General features: G+C 42.1%; 2 protein-coding genes across 3 annotated transcripts; both read right to left on the reverse strand.

Annotated features, from left to right (window-relative positions):
* Nucleotides 1-1,902: 1,902 nt before the first annotated feature.
* fam161a (FAM161 centrosomal protein A) lies at nucleotides 1,903-10,380 on the reverse strand. Of its 2 annotated transcripts, XM_080464786.1 has the most exons (8): nucleotides 10,113-10,380; nucleotides 9,245-9,503; nucleotides 7,736-8,004; nucleotides 5,133-6,356; nucleotides 4,666-4,833; nucleotides 4,273-4,372; nucleotides 3,850-3,983; nucleotides 1,903-3,660 (listed from the first exon to the last, which is right to left on the reverse strand). In XM_080464786.1, the coding sequence occupies exons 3-8, from the start codon at nucleotides 7,822-7,824 to the stop codon at nucleotides 3,390-3,392; spliced, it is 1,986 nt and encodes a 661-aa protein (XP_080320912.1). In that variant the 5' UTR covers nucleotides 7,825-8,004; nucleotides 9,245-9,503; nucleotides 10,113-10,380; the 3' UTR covers nucleotides 1,903-3,389. The 2 variants fall into 2 exon arrangements, with proteins under 2 accessions (XP_080320912.1, XP_080320911.1); XM_080464785.1 differs by lacking the exon at nucleotides 9,245-9,503 and having other exon boundaries at nucleotides 10,113-10,371.
* Nucleotides 10,381-12,986: 2,606 nt separating this feature from the next.
* Nucleotides 12,987-20,812, reverse strand: cct4 (chaperonin containing TCP1, subunit 4 (delta)). Its single transcript, XM_080464626.1, has 13 exons — nucleotides 20,493-20,812; nucleotides 19,263-19,315; nucleotides 19,069-19,158; nucleotides 18,830-18,938; nucleotides 18,162-18,426; nucleotides 17,940-18,072; nucleotides 17,041-17,180; nucleotides 16,150-16,246; nucleotides 14,834-14,944; nucleotides 14,620-14,750; nucleotides 13,617-13,851; nucleotides 13,242-13,355; nucleotides 12,987-13,150 (listed from the first exon to the last, which is right to left on the reverse strand). Exons 1-13 carry the CDS (start codon nucleotides 20,608-20,610, stop codon nucleotides 13,136-13,138), a joined length of 1,611 nt encoding a protein of 536 aa, XP_080320752.1. The 5' UTR covers nucleotides 20,611-20,812; the 3' UTR covers nucleotides 12,987-13,135.
* Nucleotides 20,813-20,816: the final 4 nt, after the last annotated feature.

Raw genomic sequence — 20,816 nt, forward strand, 5'->3', positions numbered from 1 at the left:
TGATTTAAAAAAGTACTTTGATGATATCCTGCTTTTCTCAGTCAGTGTGTGAAACATAAAAAAATCAATGAATAAAATAAACTGGAAAATAAAAATGGATGAAAAGCAGTCCCAGAAACATGGAGAGCAGTTGTTCTTACCAAGTGACCTTTAGACTTGTCCTCTTTCCAGATGTCAAGCTGGATATCCTTCTGGACTAGCCACACGTAAAAAACAACACAGATTACTGAAAATGTATTAAGTTTGTTCTTAGAAAATAAACTAATCTTCTCAAGGGCAAAGTAAAAATACATTCCTTTATGCCATTGTCAAATGACCCGTTCTTCCATTAACATGTAATAAAGAGTATAGCTTCCAAAAAATTTTAAATAAACGTTAAGTAGGACCTAAGATTGTTTGAGATAACAAAATCTTCGGAACAGATTTTGAAAAATCCATTGTTTGGGAATTTAAACAACCTCATTACCAATCATCTGACCAATCATATCAAACACTGCCTTAAAAAAAGATGATACCCGAGGACACTCCCACATAAAATGAAATAGAGTTCCTTTTGAATGTTTGCACATGTCGGAGAAATTAGGGTTGAAGTGATGTAGCCTAAGTGGACTTATATATCAGTCATCCGTATCTGCATATACTCTGTTCTTTCTTTTTCTTTTAGTTGATTAAAGGTTGGGGGACCAGCAAAGAACATTTCAGTGTATAGTGTAAATGTATATTTATCTGTATATATGACAATTAAATATCTTGAATCTGGAACCTGTATTGTAGTAATTTGAAGTTTGTGTGAGCAGTTTGGCCACTCCTCTCTTGACACAGTTTGTTCCAAATCTGTTTTCCATGCTTGCCAGATATTGTTCAAAGAGTTTTTACACTTTTCTACAAACAAGGAATAAAGTAGAGACACCTGTCCTCTAGCATCTATTAAGCTTAGACTAATGTCTTATTACAAATTCAAAGAAGAGAGATCTTGATTATGTTGCTGCTTGCACAAAATAAGACTCCAAACCTGAAGATATTTGTAAAAGTGTTTTGTAGGAATACTATATTTGTCTTTAAGTCCTCCAAATGGCTTAAATACATTCCATAGAGATCATAAACCCTAGTGATACCCTTGGTAGACCAGAGTTTAAAACCTGAGTCTGCTCTGCCTGGTTGAAAATCATTGTTGCCAAAAAATGGGTGATAATTGGAAACAAAGTTGTCTCTCTTCTGAGTAAACAAGCTTTATGCCAGATCACCATTGTATTTTTCTGAAAAGAGTTTTTGTTTGTCTAAAGAGCTTTTCCCCTGTCTGATGACTACATGTGTAAGTTATAGGAATAGAAATCAACAGTGGTAGCAGATTGTGAAGGAAGATATGGGACAACAATGCCTGACGTTTCTTACCGGTAGAAGTGAGATCAGTGAGTAAAGCCAGTCTGTCCTGGCTGACCCAAGCTGTCCTCCACTCTGCAGCAAGTTCTCATTGCCTCAGAGACAGAGAAACTCCTGCTGCTGCTTTGATATTGTGTTGATCTTTTTAAATGCATCTAAGTTAGTCTATCAGACTTGCCTTAATGTCATGTAATCTGCTGATGCACAAGATTTGCCCATTGTAAGATAATAAAATACACTTGATCTTGAAAAAAACAAAGATCATAAAGGCTGAATGTGAACATGCATTTTGTTTGCAGTCTGTCCTCTCCTTTTCTCTCTTTCCATCCTCTCACCCCAAACAGAATAACAGAAAGCCGCCACCTCTGAACCTGGTTCTTCAGAGGTCACTTACGCTTGCTCATGTGGATTTGCTGGATTATTCTCTGTAAGAGTGCCCTGACATTTCTTTGTTTTTAGCAGAATATAAATAAAGTTGAATGGAATTGAATTACCTTCAGAACAAATAAAGAGACCAGTTTTTGAATAAGTTAATTTATTGTTGTTTAGTTCATGTGGCAAAAGCAATGTCATAGTGTCAATAAAACAGTTCTTTCAGAGTTTTCTTTCCAAACAACACAAGTGTATACACCCTAAAACAGAGAGCTAAACATGATTTTCTATTGAACACAATTTAGATAGGTAACAGAAACAAAATGCAGGTTAAGATATCCAAATCTGGATTCTAGCCTATCAATGTTGTGCTACACATTTACTGTGTGCTACAGTTGGTTCTTGTTTTTCGGATATTAACAACAGAAAACATGTGGGTTATTTTATGTGAATGCAGAGCGTTCTCTTTGGAATTGAGTGCAAACAGCACAGAACTGTAATCAAGCAGGCTCACAGTTTATTTTCTACAGTGGAGGTAGAAAATTGTTTCATCTCCACTGGACCAAATGAATCATGACATGATAGCAGTTTACCGTAGCAGGGCCTGGAAGTCTGTAAAACAACAATGATTTGGAGTCGCTTCGTCACACATCCATCTTCTATAGCGCTTTATCCAACTGAGGGGCGCTGGTCACCGAGCTCACTAAGGGCAAAGGCAAACCCCTGCAGAGGAACTCAAAAGATCAGGGGTGTCAAACACATTTCAGTTCAGGGGCCACATACAGTTCAATTGTATCTTGGGTTGACGGGACCAATAAAATAGTACCATAATAATCTTTCAATTTAGTTTTAAAGTTCTTCTTTGTTGTGACACAGAGTATATGTGATGAGAATGTCGATATTTTCACAAAACCAAACAATTACTACTGAAAGTGAACACAATCTTAACATAAAGGCAATTTCAATGAAACCTTCTGGTGCAAAATACAGCGAAATGTCCAAACAACTTCTCCTGTAGCTGTTGCATTATGGGTGTTTTTAACAACTCACCCTGACAGGTTGATAGCAACGTGGTCGCTCGCTCTCGTGGCAGCATCACTGATATCTCAGCTCGGGTCTCTGTGTTGTCTTGTTTTCCAAAACTCTTTAGAAATTTGTTTTAAAAAATCTATTCATTGAAATTTTACGAATTGCTTGGTGATTTGGCCAAATTATAGCCTCTTGCAGGCCGGTGTGTTCTGCAGGGCTTTGTGGTCCCTGGATCCTCAGAACTACGCCATCCAGAGCAATAGGCGATGAATGGACGTGACCAACTTCATATCAAAAATGTGCATTTTCTGTACACTGCATAGAATTTCTACAGTGTAATGACTGTCATCACAGTAGTGTGTCCAGTAAATGTGTACTACAGTGCAGTTTTCATTAAAGCAGCAAAGCCACAAACTGATTCCAGAAACAGCATCATCACCTTCATTTTAACATTCATTTTGAATCCAAAAATATTCCACCTTTAGAGAGTTATGCCAGGTTAAAATTCAAACAAGATGCATCTTCGTCTTAGCTCATTACTGATATGACAGCTTTACATTTCTCTAAGTGAGTTTCCATACAGAGGTTCGAAATGGTGTTTGTTGACATCACTCTCCTGCTTCCTGTTGTTTAGTGTCGGCATCGTGCTCACTGTCATCTGAGTAACTCTCATGATCGTCTGAGTAGTGGTCGCTCTCATCAGAATAGTGGCGATCGTCATTGTGTAGTTCCTCGTGTGAGCGTCTGCCGCTGGCGTCCTCACCGTCTTCTTGGTTCCTGAAGGCCCTGTCACTCTCTCCTGGATTATCATCATCATCCTCATCATTGAGGAAGACCTTTCTGTAGGAGACGTACTCCACGTCTGCTTCCTCCTGGTCACTAATTAACAGAAGGTACAAAAGGGACGAGCGCAGTGAAACAAAAGCTGTTGTATCTGTGTTACTGATTCCAAAAAAGTAATCAATTGCCAACTAATGACTAAAGTACAGATGTTTGATTTCATCAGGCATTATTCCCACCATTGCACATGTCACAGTGATGATATGCATGACTAACATGTTTCTTTACCTCTGCCTGCAGTCGCTGGACTGTGCGGCTTTGAGTCTTGACGCGGCTGCTTTGCTGCTGATGAACTCCTCGGTCACATCACATCTGTGTAGGGTTTTGTTATAGTGCTTCTCTGCAGCCTGTCTGGCATTCCTCTGTGGTCAGAGCACAGGAAGTGTGATCAGTGACAGGCTGACCGGAGCTGTGAAGTACTGGCCCTGACACCGGAATTTAGTCAGTATTGATGTTTTGGTTTGTATCACTATTTTAAACCGATTTCAGACTAGACCAGGAACAATCGTTTAAAGTTAAAATGATAGTTGCATTGCATTCAGATAAACAGGATTTGCTTGTGAAAATGTAATTTGTCATTTTTAAACCATCATGTTAAAGTGGAAAAGTACATTTTACAGTGTGTTTCCATGAAAGCTGGCTGACACTCACCTGTGCAACCTGCTCCAGCAGCAGCGGCCTCCCCTTCACTCGTTCACGCATCTCCTTGATCTCCTGCTGGTATTCTCTCTTGCGCACAAGGTCTTGTTTTCTGTAGAAAACAGATCTCATGGATCACTTCATCACTCAAAGCCTTGTATTGAAGGCTGAAGTTCAGACTCTGCTGTATGTCCACACTGTATGTACCACTGCAATTAAATTCATCATAATGAGCACTGTTATTTCTTAATTTACAGTGTATGGTATAAAACATGATTGTACAGCCAACATGTTGTCTTAGGATGTGGAAAAGAATGCTAATAAAGTAAAAAATAAAATAAAATAAAATAAAACATGGCTGACTGCATATCAGAATGAGATGAGGAGATAGGAGCTTTTCTGTACCTGAACTCTTTGAGTTTGCCGTGGTTGGTCTGCGACAGAGCCAGGTGGGGGTCGTGAGCCTGAGCACGTTTCAAAACAACCCTCTGCAGCTTCCTCTCCCTCTGCTTCTGCCTGTCCCTCCAGCGCTCCTCCTCCTCCTCTGCCTTCTTCCTCTCCTGCAGCGCCTTTCTACTCAGGGAGAAAACCAAGTCACGGGTGGCGGAGGGGTCAGAGAATTGGCTTTGGGAGGCATTGGGCAGGTAGTTGAGTGCACAGGTGCAGCAGTTGGCTATGTGACAGTTTTGGGGTGAGTGTTGGGTCACAGGGACACTTGCAAGGGATGTTGGGTAAAAGAAATCCACATCACAGCAGTCTTAAAGGTGTTTAAAAGCCAAAATCAACAGTTTTGTTCTCTACCTCTAGAAAGGACATTGCGGGATTCTAGCTCGTCTAAAAAGATGGAAGCTTCCGGGTTCCTAGAGAGGTACCTCACAGCCTCATGGCGTTTCTTTGTGGCATCAGTCTCTTTGGCAGGAAGGAGCTCCAGACTTCCTGAGAGGGAGGAACAGAGGCTCGAGTTTGGTGTCCGGACCGACTTGGAACCGATTTGGGGCCAACGCAGCAAGCGAGGGCTGCTCTGCTCCTTCTCTATGTCTGCCAGGATGCGGTCTCTGTGTGAAGGGATCTGCGAGGTCCTCAGCTCGAAGGGCTCACAGGCAGTGGTGGGCTTCACCTCCTTCCGCTTCTCCAGGTGCTTCTGGAAGCGCCGGTAACTGGCATCGAAATCAGGCACCTCTTTGTTGATCTGTGGCCGGTGTGAGTAGCAGTCATCCCCCGAGGACGCAGCGTCCCCGTCTTTAGTCTTCTTGCGATCGCTGAGTCGTCGGGCGAGCATGCTGGGAGGCATGGACGCACTGTGAAGAAGCTCCTGAGCCCTCATCTGGATCTTGATGGATCGATACAGCTGCTCCTCTTTCATGCGTTCGCCTGAAGCTGCTGCATACACGGCCTTGGGAACAGGCTTGGCTTTGAAGGGTTTAACCCTTTCCTGGTCAGATGACGTTCGGTACAACTGCTTCTGCTCCTTCTTCAGTCGTTCCCTCTCCAGGAAGCTGAAGGGCTTTTGAACTGTCCGGAGATGCTGCTCTTCTCGATCTCGCATTGTCCGCCGCCGCTCCTCGTTCCGTTCCTGCAGCTCTTCATAAATTGGGAGGTGGACGTGTGCCGGTACAGGGCTTGCACGAAACTTCCTCTGACACTCTGTGAGTTCCTCCAGTTGCCGCCGCAGCTCTGCGTTCTCTTGTTCCATCTCCGAACGCGTCTTTATGCCATGTTTCCGCTTCTCGGCCTCGCGCACTGTCATCTGGAACGGCTTTGGGATGGTCACTCTGTGTTTCCAGTGGCTCAGCTCGCCGTCTTCATCCTCCCGCCTCTTCTTTCCCCGTCTCTTCTGGTGTCTCCTGGCTTCTCCCGGGAGGCTGTGCAGCGACGAGGAGGACAGGTGATGACGGTAAGGGGACACCTTGAAGTCGCTCCACATGTTCTTGATGTGCTCTTTGGGTGAGAAAAGAAGGCCTTTCTCCACGTAGTTGCTGGTGGCTTCGTCTTCATCTGAAGAGTCGGACTGTCTGGAGGCCCACCTCAGCTCTACAGCAGAGTGAGACTTCCTGAGCTGACGAGAAGCTCCCGGGCTGGCATTCGCCCACGGGAACCTGACAAAACAACACAGGCAGTGAAGGGAAAAAGAAATCAATGAGCTTTCACATGACAAACCACCAACCAGTAAAACCATATAGCCATTGAGAGTTTGTAAGATTAATTTAAGGAGTTGCTGTAACTACTAGCCTGCTCTCAGTCCAATTCTTTGTGTGGGAACTTTCTAACAGCTTCAGTTGATTTTCTTCAAAGTACCGAATGTGTCTTTTGTCTTAGATGTTTAAATAAGAACATACTAGATTAGGGAAACCAAACCGCAACTGTTTCAGCCCAAAAGAGGAATATACAAAGAACACATAAACTTTAACACTTCAGGTAATTGTTGTTTCTTATTCATTCACTGGAGAGTTTAAGGTTAAAGCAGGCCTTGTAGGCCTTATTGGATTTTCTTACTGGCATAGCCATAATGTATATATTTTAAATCCCTATAAGGTAACCATCATTACATATGCAATTTTCCTTGTAGAGAACAATTTGATTTCAAGTAGACTGGGCCAATACAACGGTACATGGACATCAATAAAAACATTGCATTCAATTAAATATATAATTTCTATATTCTTTAAAAAAAATATATCGAAATTTCAACAGTTTCAACCATGACCCCTGTTGCAAAATACAGGGCAATAATAGTACCTAATTCACTAATCTCTGCCAGAGTCTGAAGTTTCCATCAATTAACTCAGAGTAGCTTTGATGCTGCTTTGTAGGTAATAAGACTTCACTAACTTCTACTTCACTGATATCTCGACTGTTAGTGATGCACTGATTCCAGTATTTGGTATTTTGGCCCCTTTTGAAAGATTTTTCTTGTCATGTATTGTCCTGCATTAGCCCCTTTAGCGTTTGAGCTGTTAGCAGCCACTGTTTTTCTAATGTTAGAGCAGTTTTGTCTTACAAGCAATTATTTTACCCCTTTCTCCATTTTTATTTTTTTCGTTGTTTCTCTATTTTTTAAAATTTCCTCCTTTTTTTCCATTTTTCTTTCTCCTAAATAAAGTTCCACTTGCAATTTTAATCAATATATTTGGACCATTTTTCCTGTATCACTATTATTTAAATTTTTTTTACAGTTTTCGCTATTTTATGAATTCCAGCTATTCTGACAGTTCTCAGACTGTCACCCCCGGAAATGGATAAGCGGAAGAAAAATGGATGGATGGAATGTGAAAGCTTCATGACAACCGCTACAGAGCTGCAAGTTGCAGACCCCTGCACTATGGAGACCTAAGAGGATGAGGTCCAGGTGTCCCATTGCTCTTGTTTTTAATTTCAGTATAAATTGTGTGCATTTGAAGTGCCACGTTCTGCAACGGAAATAATATTGCTGAAATAAAACTGATACAGAGCGAAATCTGGACGGGAAGCCACCCACCTCAGCCCTGAGTCCAGTGCAGTCACGTCCAGAGGGTCCATGGCCTTGAGCTGCAGCTTTTGCCGGTACATGCTCTCCAGCTCAGCCATGGTGCGCAGGTGGGCCGTCTTCAGCTCCTCCAGCTTGCTGTAGTACTCCTCGTTGGAGAAGAAGATTTCGCTCAGGTCGAAGCGGCCTCCTGCCAAACTGTAGTTGCCGGTCAAGTGAGGGCCGCCCTTCCCCAGATAGTCCTCGTCACAGAAATCTGACCCCGAGTCTTCATACTCCAGCTGAGAGGGTGACAAAAAGCTGTCAGCCTGGAACTGGAACTTCAACTGTAATTCATCACATATTGCTGTAGAAAGTAATGCAATGCGGATCTGAAAGGATGCATGTCACACTGTACTACCCTACTCTGAATGAAATCAGTATAGAACTTGCATTTCCAGCTTTTTTTTCCTGGAGACAAAGATGTGCAGACCCCCTCCTCAATGACATGGAAAAACATTACAGTGAAGCCAAACATTGGCGGACACACCCACTCTCACCAACACAAAACAAAACAAGCCTCCAAAATAAAAGCAATAGGCAGTTTCCCAAATTGCTCTGGAGTGTAGAACGTGTCTTATCAGATTTTCCTTGACATTTGAAAAAGTAATGTGGGTAGCTACAGAGCAGGCAAAGCCTCTGGCTCCAAGGCAGGTCGACCTTAAAGGGTACAACAGGTAACATTTAGGTTATGGCCACTTTTGTACATTTGATGTGAGTGGGGAGTGACGTTGGGCACTCAGTCCACTTTCAGTCTTTCTTGAGTTGCAAATGTCAACAGTTTCAGTTAAATACTTCTTTTTTCCCCTCTTGACGGATTGAATACACTACAGAAAATCATTACATCATCTACTGCAGGGGTGTCAAACATAAGGGCTGTGGGCCAAAAGCGCCCAGCAAGAGTCTCCAAACAAATTGTAAAACATTCTAAGAAAACATTGATTTGAAAACATCATTCTCAAGAGTAGTGACACAACACAACACTGAGACCCGAGCTGAGATATCGTGACGCTGCCATGAAAGCTAGTGACCTTGTTGTTATCAAACTAGCCTCAAAGCCACGCTGTCAGGGGGAGTTTGTAAAAACACCCATAATACACCAGCTACAGGAGAAGTTTTTAGGACATTTCACGGTATTTTGTACTAAAAGGTTTCAATTAAATTGGCTTCATGTTGAGATTGTAGTCATTTTCTGTACTAATTGTTGTTTTGAATAAAATATAGACATTTTCACAATGTAAACTCTCCGTCACAACAAGTTCAAAATAAAGGCTATTATTGCACTATTTTACAATTCCGGTCCAATCAGGATGAGGCTGTACTCTCTGAACTAAAACGTGTTTGACACTTCTGATCTACTGGCTTAAAGTGGTATTATGACTTCCGAACCTCAAGTATAAACATCTTTAAGATCACATTGCATGCATTACTTTGCAATCATGGGTTATTATGGAATTTTTGCAACAACATATCACATTTTACCTTTAAGTTTAGTCCAAGATGTTGACTTAGCCATCATGCTTTCTGTAACGGAGCAGCTCGGCTTGGCTCCACCATTCAAACTCCTCCAGGAATAAGCCTATTATCCAGCCAGACCAGCCACATGGGCCATATGGTGAAACACAAGAGGCTGGCTTACCACGAAGAGCTAAACTAATATCCCCACAACTGCATCAGGTGTCTGCCTCCATCCCTGCTCACATTATCATGCCTTCATTCATTGAGAGCTTCACACAAGACCCTGCAAAGAAGCACGATAGTGTTGTCTAGGGGGTAAATAAGGAGTGCGTGGGATTACAAACTGAATGGGAAGCCTGGTAATCTAGTCAAGAAGGAAGTCCCAGAATAGTCAGGTCAACAAGTTGTCCAGATCAAATCCCTTCCACCTCATGGACTGACCTGAAACTGTCAGACAACCTGCTGATATAATGAGAAAATCTACCTGATCTGTTTGACAAATACAATAAAATTATTTAAAGTTGCACTTTTACATCAACAAGACAGCAAATAATGAATCTAGAAGGGAAACAGGACAGAAAGCATTCGCTTGATGAACTAAATCACCTTTGATTAATTAAATTAAACTGAATTTACATGCAAGCTTTAATACCCGGTAGAGCTCAGCAGCAGCGATTCATGTTTCATTTAATTTTTGTCTCAAAACTTTGTTTATGATCACAAACAATTGTTATTTTGTCATAAAGATGCAAGACAATGTTAATTATATTGTCCTGTCAGTAAATGTAGAAACACTGCAGTGATTTAGTGTCATATACAAGTTAACTTATCAAGTTAAACGTGCTTTCAGGGTGATTAAACAACATTAAATGTATGTTTTTCCAGCGTTTACCTCCCTCTCGTAGTCCCGGTTGTCCATGTGAGCCGCGGCCGTGTATGGCAGCGCTCTGTCCCGCTCGTAAGAGGCGAGCGGCGCCTTGGTGTGCGGGTCCACCGGAGTCTTCAGACACGAAGTCACCAAAACATTAGTCCGGTGAGCATTCGACATGACTTCACTCACCCTGAGTCCATTTTTAATAAAAACAAAGCCATAAAACTGGGTAAGAGAAGAGAGTGTAGTCCGCTGTCTGTTTAAAGAATGGAGCAGTTCGCTTCTTAGCAACGAAGCAGTTTGGTTGTGAAGGAAGTGACGTCACGCGGGTTTAAACTCCCCGGAAGTCTAAACTAATTCAAGTTTAATATGACATAAAGAAATAGAAAATATATACACCAATGGAAAAAATAAACAAAAATAAGAATACATTTTTTTAAATGTAATTTGTAATTTTTTTTTCTCTCCAAACTTTGTCAGAACAAATAATACACAAACAAGACAGGAAGTAAACATAACATCTTCTTCGTCTTCAAAAAAAAAAAAAGTCAAATATCAAATATGTTATGCCACAGGAAGAGAAAAAGACAAAACAAAAATGTAATTAAATTTTACGAGAAAAATATATATAACAACAGCAATTTGAAAATGAACAATGAACATCAGGGCAAAGACGAGACATTAGAGGAGCAACAACATTTTTCTGAACTTTTTCAGCCTTTTTGTAGTGACTTCAAATAGTTGGAATAGGTATGTGTAATGAAGGAGGCACGTTTGTCATTCTATTTACAAGCGCGTATATGATATTTACCCAAAATCACCTGCTTACAGAAATAAGGAAATATAATTCATAGTTAATTTAGTAATTCTAATTGGTGAATTTCACATTCACAAATGCAGAGTGGCAAGTTTAAACTTTGTTAAATTCTCTAATAGTTGTGAAAAATACATTAGAACATCAAATACTACAAACACCTTGACTCTTTTATATTTATATTATATTGTTTACTCTACATTTATATATTTCATTTGTCCTTTCCATTCAAAAACTTAAAAACCCTTACGCAACATAGAATTAAAATTGTTGAATTTGATTCATTATTGTGAGCACATGTCTGTCAAAGTCGCTTGCTTATGTTGTGTTTGCAGAATTGTTTGTATGTACCTTCTTTGGTCAATAAAATTCTATTAAAAAATAAAATAGAAAAAGCAAAGAAAAGTCCAAACTAATTCATCTTTCCCACATGAGCACACGTGCTTTCGCAGTTTATGGAACTATAGATATACCCAGCTTAGAAATAAAATTTGGGGGGGATTTTTTAGATTTAGATTTAATTTGTTGAGAACAGTTGTAGACAGACATTGAAGCAGCTGAGCATCATTTTTTTTAAGGTAATTTCAGTAATGTGTTTTTGCATAGCTGGTTCTTTTGCATTGTTCTGTCCTTCGTATACGTGTAAAAAAAACTCCATTCATGATTTGGCCATTAACACAATTTTAGCTACTGCACAGTTCTGTATGCACAAAAAACTTTTCATAAGGACCACTTTTTTGAAATGGATGGAGAAAGAGAAAGCTGTAAAACTTTTCACTGTAGTAGAGACCTTTACCCTTACAGTGGAACCCAAGCCTTTCACTTAATCTTTTGTCTATTTATAATTTTAACCTCTTCCGTTTTCTTTCAGTTATTCTATATGTATTGTCTTATATTTAGTGACACTTGTCTATTTCCTCCCAAAAAATGTAAAACAATGTAACTGTGAAATGTATAACTTGTAAATTACAATTGAATTAAATAAAAAGCATGCTTTTATAGTTTAATGCTTTTGTATTTTCTATGTACCAAAGGAGCTCAGTATGAAAACACTGTAATTTTGAACAGTCATCAGTTTTTTGTTGAAGTTTCATGAAAAAAAAATATCCCGTCTTGACCAAAGGGTTGACATTTGTATTTCCATGTTTCAACCTTCTCAGAATGTCAATCACATCTGGATGCCAGTGTTAATGAGCAACCTCCATTCACTGAGACGGTTTATCACAAACTCAACTGAACAAACATTCCACCAAATATTGACTTCACAAAAATATTGGTTTGTTATTAACACATTAGTTGACTGTTAGGACCTTTACTTGGATAGTTTTACAATCTTCTTTGTCAAGGCAAATTTATTTATATCGTACCAGTCAGGCACAAGGTAATTAAGAAAGGCATAAAAAGGAGAATAAATAAATGTTTTATTAGGATAAAGGTAATAAAATAAGGAAAATCCATTGTTTAATGGAAAGTGTGAGCAGGTAATATCTAAAATAGGGGTCAACTGAAAGTTTGTTCCACAGGTGAGGAGCGTAGAAACTAAAAGCTGCTTTAGCTCATTTCTTCTGACTGTGGGAACACCGAGTAAACCTTTTCCTGAGGACCTCAGAGGTCTGAAAGTTTCACATCCTACCAGTAAATCTGAGTGGTATTCGGGCCTGAGGCCATTCAAAGCTTTACGGACCAGAACACAGACTTAGAAATGGATCCTTTGACACACAGGCAACCAGTGGAGAGATTGAGTCTCAGGTGTAATGTGCTCCACCCGACTGTGGGTGAGCTGCAGCCGTCTGACAGATTTTTTTAAACTTTTCTTGTAAACAAACCTGCTGAAAACAACTGCATCAACAAGTTTCTCTGAATCAGAAATCCTTTAATTCTTGTAAAATTTTCTAGGTTGTTGTGAGCCTTTTTTTTTTTTTAATGTCTTAATGTGGTTGTTGAATTTCAGGTCTGAGTCCAGAATCCCACCCAGATTTCTGATGTGTACAAGATGTGTAACCAGCAACTCAGTGAACATTTAAATTATAACATGATCTGAAAGCTCAGTTTGGTAGAAAAGGAAACGCAACAAAGAGAGCTGGAGTGTCAACAAAACAAGCCGCATTTATTTAAATTATGCAAACGTAACAACTTTAGTTGGAATCTGAGCAGACCGACGTCGACAAAGAGCTCCGACTCCTCGCAGTACGAACAGGACAGGCTTACTGACGGGACTCACTGGACAGACTTAACGGACGTTCACCTGGAAAACAATGAAGAAAGCATAGAGGACAATCAGCCTTAGCTAAAATGTTTAAAGTATTTTTGTGCTGTGTGTGGTTGTAGAGTCTCACCACGTCGTCGATCTTGAGGATGCTGCGGACCGTCTCTGTGGCCAGCGTCAGAGCGCTGATGGAGACCAGCAGAGGCTGAACCACCAGCTCCTCCAGGATGTTGGAGATTCCTCCCTGTTCACACACACAGTCAGTCTCTTCAATACGGGTTTCATGGGAAAAAAGCTCAACGGAATACAAGCAATCATCTCGCAACTGCCGAGTCATGTAATTTCAAAAGAGCCAGAAAACTAAACATTCCTCTGCTCCTCCATCACACATAGTGGGAAAGCTCATTTCTGGGAAAGACTTCCTCGTAATGTATAAACAGACTCGGTGACAACTCCCTTTCCATGAAGTGACTTTTCAAGAGAAGCATAAAGCGGGTGCACCGACCTTGCGGACGTTGATGCCGGCCACTTTGTCTCCCTGGGCGTGTCTGTTGCGGAGCTCCGTCACCGTGGAGATGGGGTTCAGACCGGCGTTCTCAGCGAGCGTGGAGGGGATCACCTCCAGCGCGTCGGCGTACGCCCGCACGCAGTAGGCCTCCATGCCGGCCAGAGTGCGCGAGTACTCGGCCAGGCGGACGGCCAGCTCAATCTCCGGAGCGCCGCCGCCGGCGATCAGAGCCCTGAGAGACAGGACAGTGATGAAGACATGAACACCACCTCAGTACATCGGTCAGTCACTGGAAAACAACAAGGCACCAATAAGATTCTCGGGACTGGTCACAAGGTTTGATCAGCTCCTCTGTGTCTGGTTGCAATAAGGAGAAACCAGAGGTCAGAAACCTTTATGACCAAAAGAGCAATTTTCACCACATAATTCTGTTTCTAAAGGATTTTCTATACAGTCTGACAGTGAAAGGAAATGAGAATTCTCATTGGTGGAAATCATTCATTCTCAGCCAATCACTGATCTGTTTACTAATTCCTTGTATAAGGCACGATTCATTTCCTGTGAGCCAGAGAGTAGCGGAACATTTGGTTTCAATACGATTTGAGGTTAATCTAAAATTATCCTTGATGATAGCAATGCAATTAAAGTATCTCATTCGACTACAATGACAATTTGTTTCACAAAAATGACCAATCTGAATTTAAAATCAGAGGAAATCTGCCACCCCTGACCTGGAGTCCTGAAAAAACATTTAAAAACAATGCAAGTACATTATTATTATAATTTTTTTTTTATGTGACGGTAAGTCTTCTTTTTCAAAGATGTATGTGTGAACGCTCTCCGTCCAAACAGCAGAAGCAGTCAGGAGTGAGTAGAGGGGAGCGTTCAGCATTGCTGTTCCTCTGTTCGTTACGCTCCGGCACGGTGAACAGATGCAAGAGCGCCTTTGTCAGAGGGTGTGAGGGGTGTGAGTGCTGTAATCTGAGGGAGCTGCACTTACCTCTTCTTGACCAGGCAGCGGATGACACACAGGGCGTCGTGGATGGAGCGCTCGGCCTCCTCGATCACCAGCTTGTTGGAACCTCGCACCACAATGCTCACTGTCTTGCCGGGGCTGCTGCAGCCTGTGATCTGCACCAGCGCAACGAGCCACATTAGAAATCACCACGCATTCCAAAGGAACACACTGCACTGAGACGCGGCCTTGTTCTCACCTTGATCAGTTTCCCGGATCCGTCCAGGTTGACCTCCTCTGCCAGCTCCGCTGTTCCCAGCAGCTCCGCGGTGAAGTGGTCGATGTGGGCGATGGGTTTGGTTCCAATAGTCTGAAGGATATCAAACCCTTTATTTACTTCACTTGTTTTCTAGCTTTTCACAAAGAGGCCAGACTTTGACTCAATCTTGATGCTTGCATCAATATTCTTTCTGCATTTCATTCTAATCAAATCACTAAGCACAAAAGCACCAAATTTCAATTAGAGATTAAATAATTGTATTAGATTACTGAGAAAATAACACTGTTGTTCACATAATGACACATTTTAGAAACTTTGAAGAAAATGTAAATTGTGTAGAGGCAACAAAAAATGGTAACTTCAGTGTGTAAATTCTCAGTATTGTTGCATTAATGCTGCAAGATTCTGGTCTGATCGTTTTGGCATGACATTTTAATACTGTCACACACATCAACAGGTTTTTAATAGGGATATTGGATATATCCAGGTATTGTTAAACCAGATTACTACAGATGTCTTTTCACTACAATCCCAAGTTGATGGATGCGTTAGTGCGTCAAAATCACGTGTCCAAAAGATACGTCAATTTCTAGCTTCCCATTCATTGTTGATGTGAGACGCAGTGCATCGCCCCGGAGCTGCTCTCAGCCAACTTTATGAAAATGAGGCACAGGAAGTAGCGGCTCCATGCCGTACGAACGTATTGTAAAAGCTGCAGTGGGATCAAAACGAGGACAGCTTTTTCCTTACCGCAGATGTTTTCAAATACTTCACGCTGAACCACTTTAGTAATAAAAGAGGAAGTTTGTGACCAAGCCGCCATGTTGATTTGGTTTGAACTAGAGGAGCTGACAGCCCACGAGACGACGCGTTCAGGTGCAGCACGTAACTCTGAGCTGTGCAGCATGCTAAAGAGTTTCAGGGCTCACACATTAGCACTGCTACATGCTATATATATGATTAAAATATGACTGATGCACTCATTAACAGCGAGCTGGAGCGTGTGTGTGTGTGTGTGGCACACAGCAAGCTGTTTCTGGGGCAGTGTTGATAGACGCTATGCATTGCCGTGTCCTGTAAAAAAGTCCAGCGGTTTAAGGACAGACGGTTTTCAGATGCGGTGGATTTCCATGTGAGGACCCCCGATATATAGTGGTGACCGATATCTGATTTGAGAAAGTCTGTTCTGATCCCCTTTAAACTGCCGAGCCAAACGTGTTGACCTATGAGCTCATCCGACAGCACAGATACCAAGAGTCTGCATTGAGGACCTGCTGTGATTGGCAGACACCGACCTTGCAGATGAACTCGATGTCCTCCCTTTCGATGTCCTTCACCACCATGATCTTCATCTTGTTGAGGAAGTGCAGGGCGAGGTCGCTCAGAGCGTCTCTGCAAGGAGACAATGAGGAGTTACCATCTGTCTCTTTCACCGTCCGTCAATTGGACGTGTAGCAGGAAAATAAAAATCATACTAGTCTATGCATGTAGTAGTGTAGAGGATGAAATGATAACTAGCTCATGTAGGAAGGTGTCTAGAGACACACCAGCTTGTGTAGTAATGTCTAAGCAGATCTGTTAAACACCTGGGTACGAGAGAGGACGCAGCTGCATGTCTCTGCTGCATTCATGGTATGTTTTATTGGCTTAGCTGGCTTTTGTTATACATCCATAACCATGTTTTTTCAAAAAATGGAACGCTCCATCAATGGTTCTAGTCGTGTCATAAGCAATGCCAAAAAGCTGAGGGTGGGTCAAGATGACCTATAGGCTGGTTTTTAACGCTACGACGTCATTAAAACTCCCAAACAAGGGAAAAACCCAGGGGAGGGGCTTTCCAGAGGGGACTTTTGAGGACACGATTAGATCCAAGTGTATGATGGGTGTTTCAAATAAAATAAAGGCAGGACCAGAGAAGGGAATAAAAGAAGAGGTCAAGCTCTGTACAAACCGATCTTTGATCGGTCGAAAGACTCAGTTTTACCTGTTTTGGGGATTAAAACTCATTTGCATCCAAGTCCAGCCTCTCATCTGATTTTTGCTTCGTGGATCAGTTTTTAGCAGAAGTTTTGGGGAATTAGAGGCGAATGCTCGTGGGATCACCTATCAGCTCATCTGGCCCAGAACAATACACCTGGTTGGTCCCAGGACAGACGCCAGCGGACACCGCCGCCGCGTCAACGTACCTGAGGATGGACTTCTGAATGAGCAGCATGTTGCAGCCGGCCTTCTTGATCTGCTTCACCAGGTTGAGGATGTAGGCGCGCTCCTCCCGCAGCACGCGGTCCATCTGGGCATAGTCGGAGATCACGATCTGGTTGTCCATCTGCAGACAGACAGCGAGACGGGAAATAGGGGAGCCTCAATCAAACTCTTAAAAAAAAAAACACACACACATTAAAAACATATATCTGATCATTTTGAGCTATTTGTTGATCTGTGCCAAATACTGTGAAACTCCACATAAGAAATTATCTGGAGTTTACTCATTTCTCGATTAGTAATCTTGCAACTGCAAAATCTAATTCTTCTGGAGCCACAAAATACGTTTAATCATAGGAGATCACACTGAAGGTACATTCATGAGAACAATTTAGAATCAATTTTTTTCCAACCCTCTTTCAAACATGTAAAACCAGACTGGCATATCTGGTCAAATTGTTTTTAATTGTTCCAACACTTTTTAAATAGTACTTCTAGAATTTTTTTAAAGCAATTTTATCCGTTTGTAGCACTTTTATATAACCTTTAGCCTTTTAAATAGCAATTTTGGCATGAAAAACAAATAAACAAATTTTAGCAGTTTTAGTAAAGGAGTCTTTTTGATTATAAGCCAGGTGTGCAAATAAAAACAGAAAATAGGATGAAAATTGTTCTCCATTAAATTTACAGGAAGCTTCACAGAGCCTATACAGAGGACCTAAAGAGCCGCAGGCTGCAGCCCCCTGGTCTAAAAAGTGTCTTCTTTTGGGATTTCTTCAATCTAATTTCGACAGTCTTGGAGTGGCGAAGCCTTGGTGGTCATCTGGTGGTCCCTTCATTGAGACGCAGACAGAAGACATTTGATCTGTTTAAAGTGACTCACGTCAGTTTTGGGAGGGGACAGGCAGAACTGGATCAGGCCGATTTTGGCCTTCTCCACCCGGGTGGTGCCGGTGCTGGCCACCTTCTGGGTGAGCACCAGGCCTTCCACCATCTCACAGTCGTCGATGGTTCCCCTGAAAGCGGCAACACGCCTCTGATTACCACGGGAAGAAATTGTCACAGTAGAATATTTGAACGAGCACAGACTTTCTGAGAGACTCACCCGAGCTTCTTGATGATTTTGATGTCCTGCAGGTCGACGCTGGTGGCCGTGGCCGGGTCGATCACCCGCATGACGGCATCCACGCTCATCGGCGCCAGTAGGCTGGAGTACTGTGACACCACCTTGGAGCACAGCGACGTGGTGGCGCTGTTGAGCAGCGTCTCGCGGTCGCTCAGCTGCACCGGCCGGCTCATGGACGTCAGCACATCCACGCCTTTATCCACCGCCTTCTGGAAGGACTCCGAGATGGTGGTGGGGTGGATACCTGCGCCAAGAGGTACAGCCAGTAAATCAGGGGTGTTGAACATAAGGCCCGTGGACCAAAAACCGCTAACAAAAGGCTCCAATCAGGCCAAAGCACCAAACAAATTATTGAAATTTAATAGAAGACATTGATTCTTTTAAAGAAATTTTTGCGTATACAACACAACTCCAAGACATCTGTGATGCTGCCGTGAAAGCAAGCTACCTTCAAATCAGGTCATCAGTGTAGCTGAAGCTAAGGTAAGACTTTTTCCTGACACACTGCCATGGATGGAAAAGGTAATGTCTATAAATTCACTTCCTCGTTCATCAACACTGCCATCGTCAGTGTTTGTGTTCCCCAGTATACCCTGTGCTCTAATCAACCAAGTTAAATCTCCTTTCCCGTCATTGGCAGCTCTTACCTTTCTGCAGCAGCTTGGAGCAGGCGTCCAGCAGAGCTCCAGCAATCACCACCACGGACGTGGTGCCGTCACCGGCCTCGATGTCCTGAGCTTTGGACAGCTCCACCAGCTGAAAAACAATGTTCAATCCATGTTAGGAAACATAAGGAATGAATGACAAAGAAAGAAATGAAAGGGACTTGCTGATGGTCTTCAACCATAAAAAATATATAACATTTGTTGACTATCAAACATCGTACCATTTTGGCTGCAGGGTGGAGAACCTGCATCTGCTTGAGGATTGTGGCTCCATCGTTGGTGATGGTCACGTCACCTTTCTCATCCTGGATCTGAAGGGAAAAAACAAAAAAAACACAGCTTCTATTGAGATGCAGAGTTTTAAGAAAAGAAGAAAAGGGTACGTCATCCCAAAGGAAATAATATCTGCACTGACCATCTTATCCATGCCTTTTGGTCCCAGACTTGTTCTGATGGCGTCGGCAACGGCTGTAAAGTACACAATAAGAAGATAAGTTCAACTGAAACCATTCAACGCAAACACATGAAACAGCAGTGACATTTGTGTTGAAGGATGACACTGCTGACAAATTACACCCGAACAAGCATGTGCACACCAAGCACATTCAGTGGATTAAATCAAAAGGAAACTCTCAACTATGCAGTATCTAAAATACTGCATCACACACCAGCTACTAGTGCCTTCACTCCCTACACATACACAACAGAGTGGATGTGGTGTTAAGACACACAGGTCATGTCTAAACTCTGCTGAGATGCAAATTTGTAATCGTTCCAAACATAGGTTATATTCTTCTCAGAATATGTCTTTTACCTCAACCATCTGACATGTCATCTACGTGTTAATCATAATATCCCCTTTCTATTTACCATCTATACTTGCATTTAAACCGTTTTAGGATTGTGGTGGAAGAAAATCCAAACTCTCACACAACAAATATCACATTGTCTAAACATAAAGAAGCACTATTTCAAGACAGTTGCAGTTACTAATATTTGCCAGTTAAGATCAGTTTCCCTGAATGAATGAACCATGGCTTCACCAGGCTTTTAGGTTCGTTAATCATTTTAGGAAGTGAGCCCAGCCTCATATAGTGTGCAGCTCTTTAAGCTTGCTCATGCTGAGATTGTGCCGAGTCATGAACATCTTACAAACTCAAATTTGGCTCGATTGACTCACATTTTTACATCTTCATCATCATCCTTTCCCTGCTTCCACGTATAAATTAAATATGTTGGTATATACCATCTGTAACAGATTCACCATCTCCGGCAGATTTGGAGCCATTGCTAATAGACTGCACGGTGTGATCCACACGTTCGAGTACAATTTAATGAGACAGGTACAACAAAAAATAAATATTATTTTTACAAGTTAGATGCTACAATCCTACAGGCCGAATACATTAACCTCCCCGCTAAAAGGCGAAACTACTTTATTTTCTGTCGTGGATGTGAGGAAAAATACTCAAAAGAGCGGATAACCGTTAATTTGAGGATTTAATCAATGAGGTTTGGGGATCAGGTCTTGACCGCTACAGAGAAATAACGGTGCCCAGCCCAGTTTGAGACACGGGAGTTTCACCGGATGGAGATTTTGAGACACGCAGTTACAGTTTCTCACATCTTCTCTATTCTTTCTCACCTTTGGCAGCGGAGATGTTACTGAACCTGATCTGGGCCGGCTTGTCGCGGTCCACATACGCCCCTCCTTTGTATTTGCCTCCGCTTGAGAATTTGGGAGTCGCCATCGCTTCGGGCATCTTAACTTTATAATCGGTGGATGATGTTATTCAGAGTCTTTAGGATGGGAGAGACGATCCTCGGGGATGAAACACGGCGGTTCTGGCTCGGATGGACTTAGATTGAGGTTCGGCCGCCTTGAGCTTGACAGAAGCTTCCAGAGCGCCGGCTGCTGCAGGAAGAAGAAGGACACGCCTGTCACTGCGCGAGGCGCACGTTGATGACG

The sequence above is a fragment of the Lipophrys pholis genome (genome assembly GCF_963383615.2).
Source record: "Lipophrys pholis genome assembly, chromosome: 5".
In the NCBI taxonomy this organism is placed as follows: Eukaryota; Metazoa; Chordata; class Actinopteri; order Blenniiformes; family Blenniidae; genus Lipophrys; species Lipophrys pholis.

Bases quoted from the DNA above. Each gene is read 5' to 3' on its own strand.
- fam161a (XM_080464785.1), bottom strand. From the start codon at position 10,268: ATGTCGAATGCTCACCGGACTAATGTTTTGGTGACTTCGTGTCTGAAG. The intron at 4,834-5,132 runs GTACCTCTCTAG...CTCCCTGAGTAG, and splicing joins AAACGCCATGAGGCTGTGAG to AAAGGCGCTGCAGGAGAGGA. The intron at 4,373-4,665 runs GTACAGAAAAGC...TGTTTTCTACAG, and splicing joins GGCAAACTCAAAGAGTTCAG to AAAACAAGACCTTGTGCGCA.
- cct4 (XM_080464626.1), bottom strand. From the start codon at position 20,610: ATGCCCGAAGCGATGGCGACTCCCAAATTCTCAAGCGGAGGCAAATAC. The intron at 17,181-17,939 runs GTGAGTCACTTT...GTCTGTCTGCAG, and splicing joins TGTCCCCTCCCAAAACTGAC to ATGGACAACCAGATCGTGAT. The intron at 14,945-16,149 runs GTCGGTGTCTGC...GATATCCTTCAG, and splicing joins ACATCGAGTTCATCTGCAAG to ACTATTGGAACCAAACCCAT.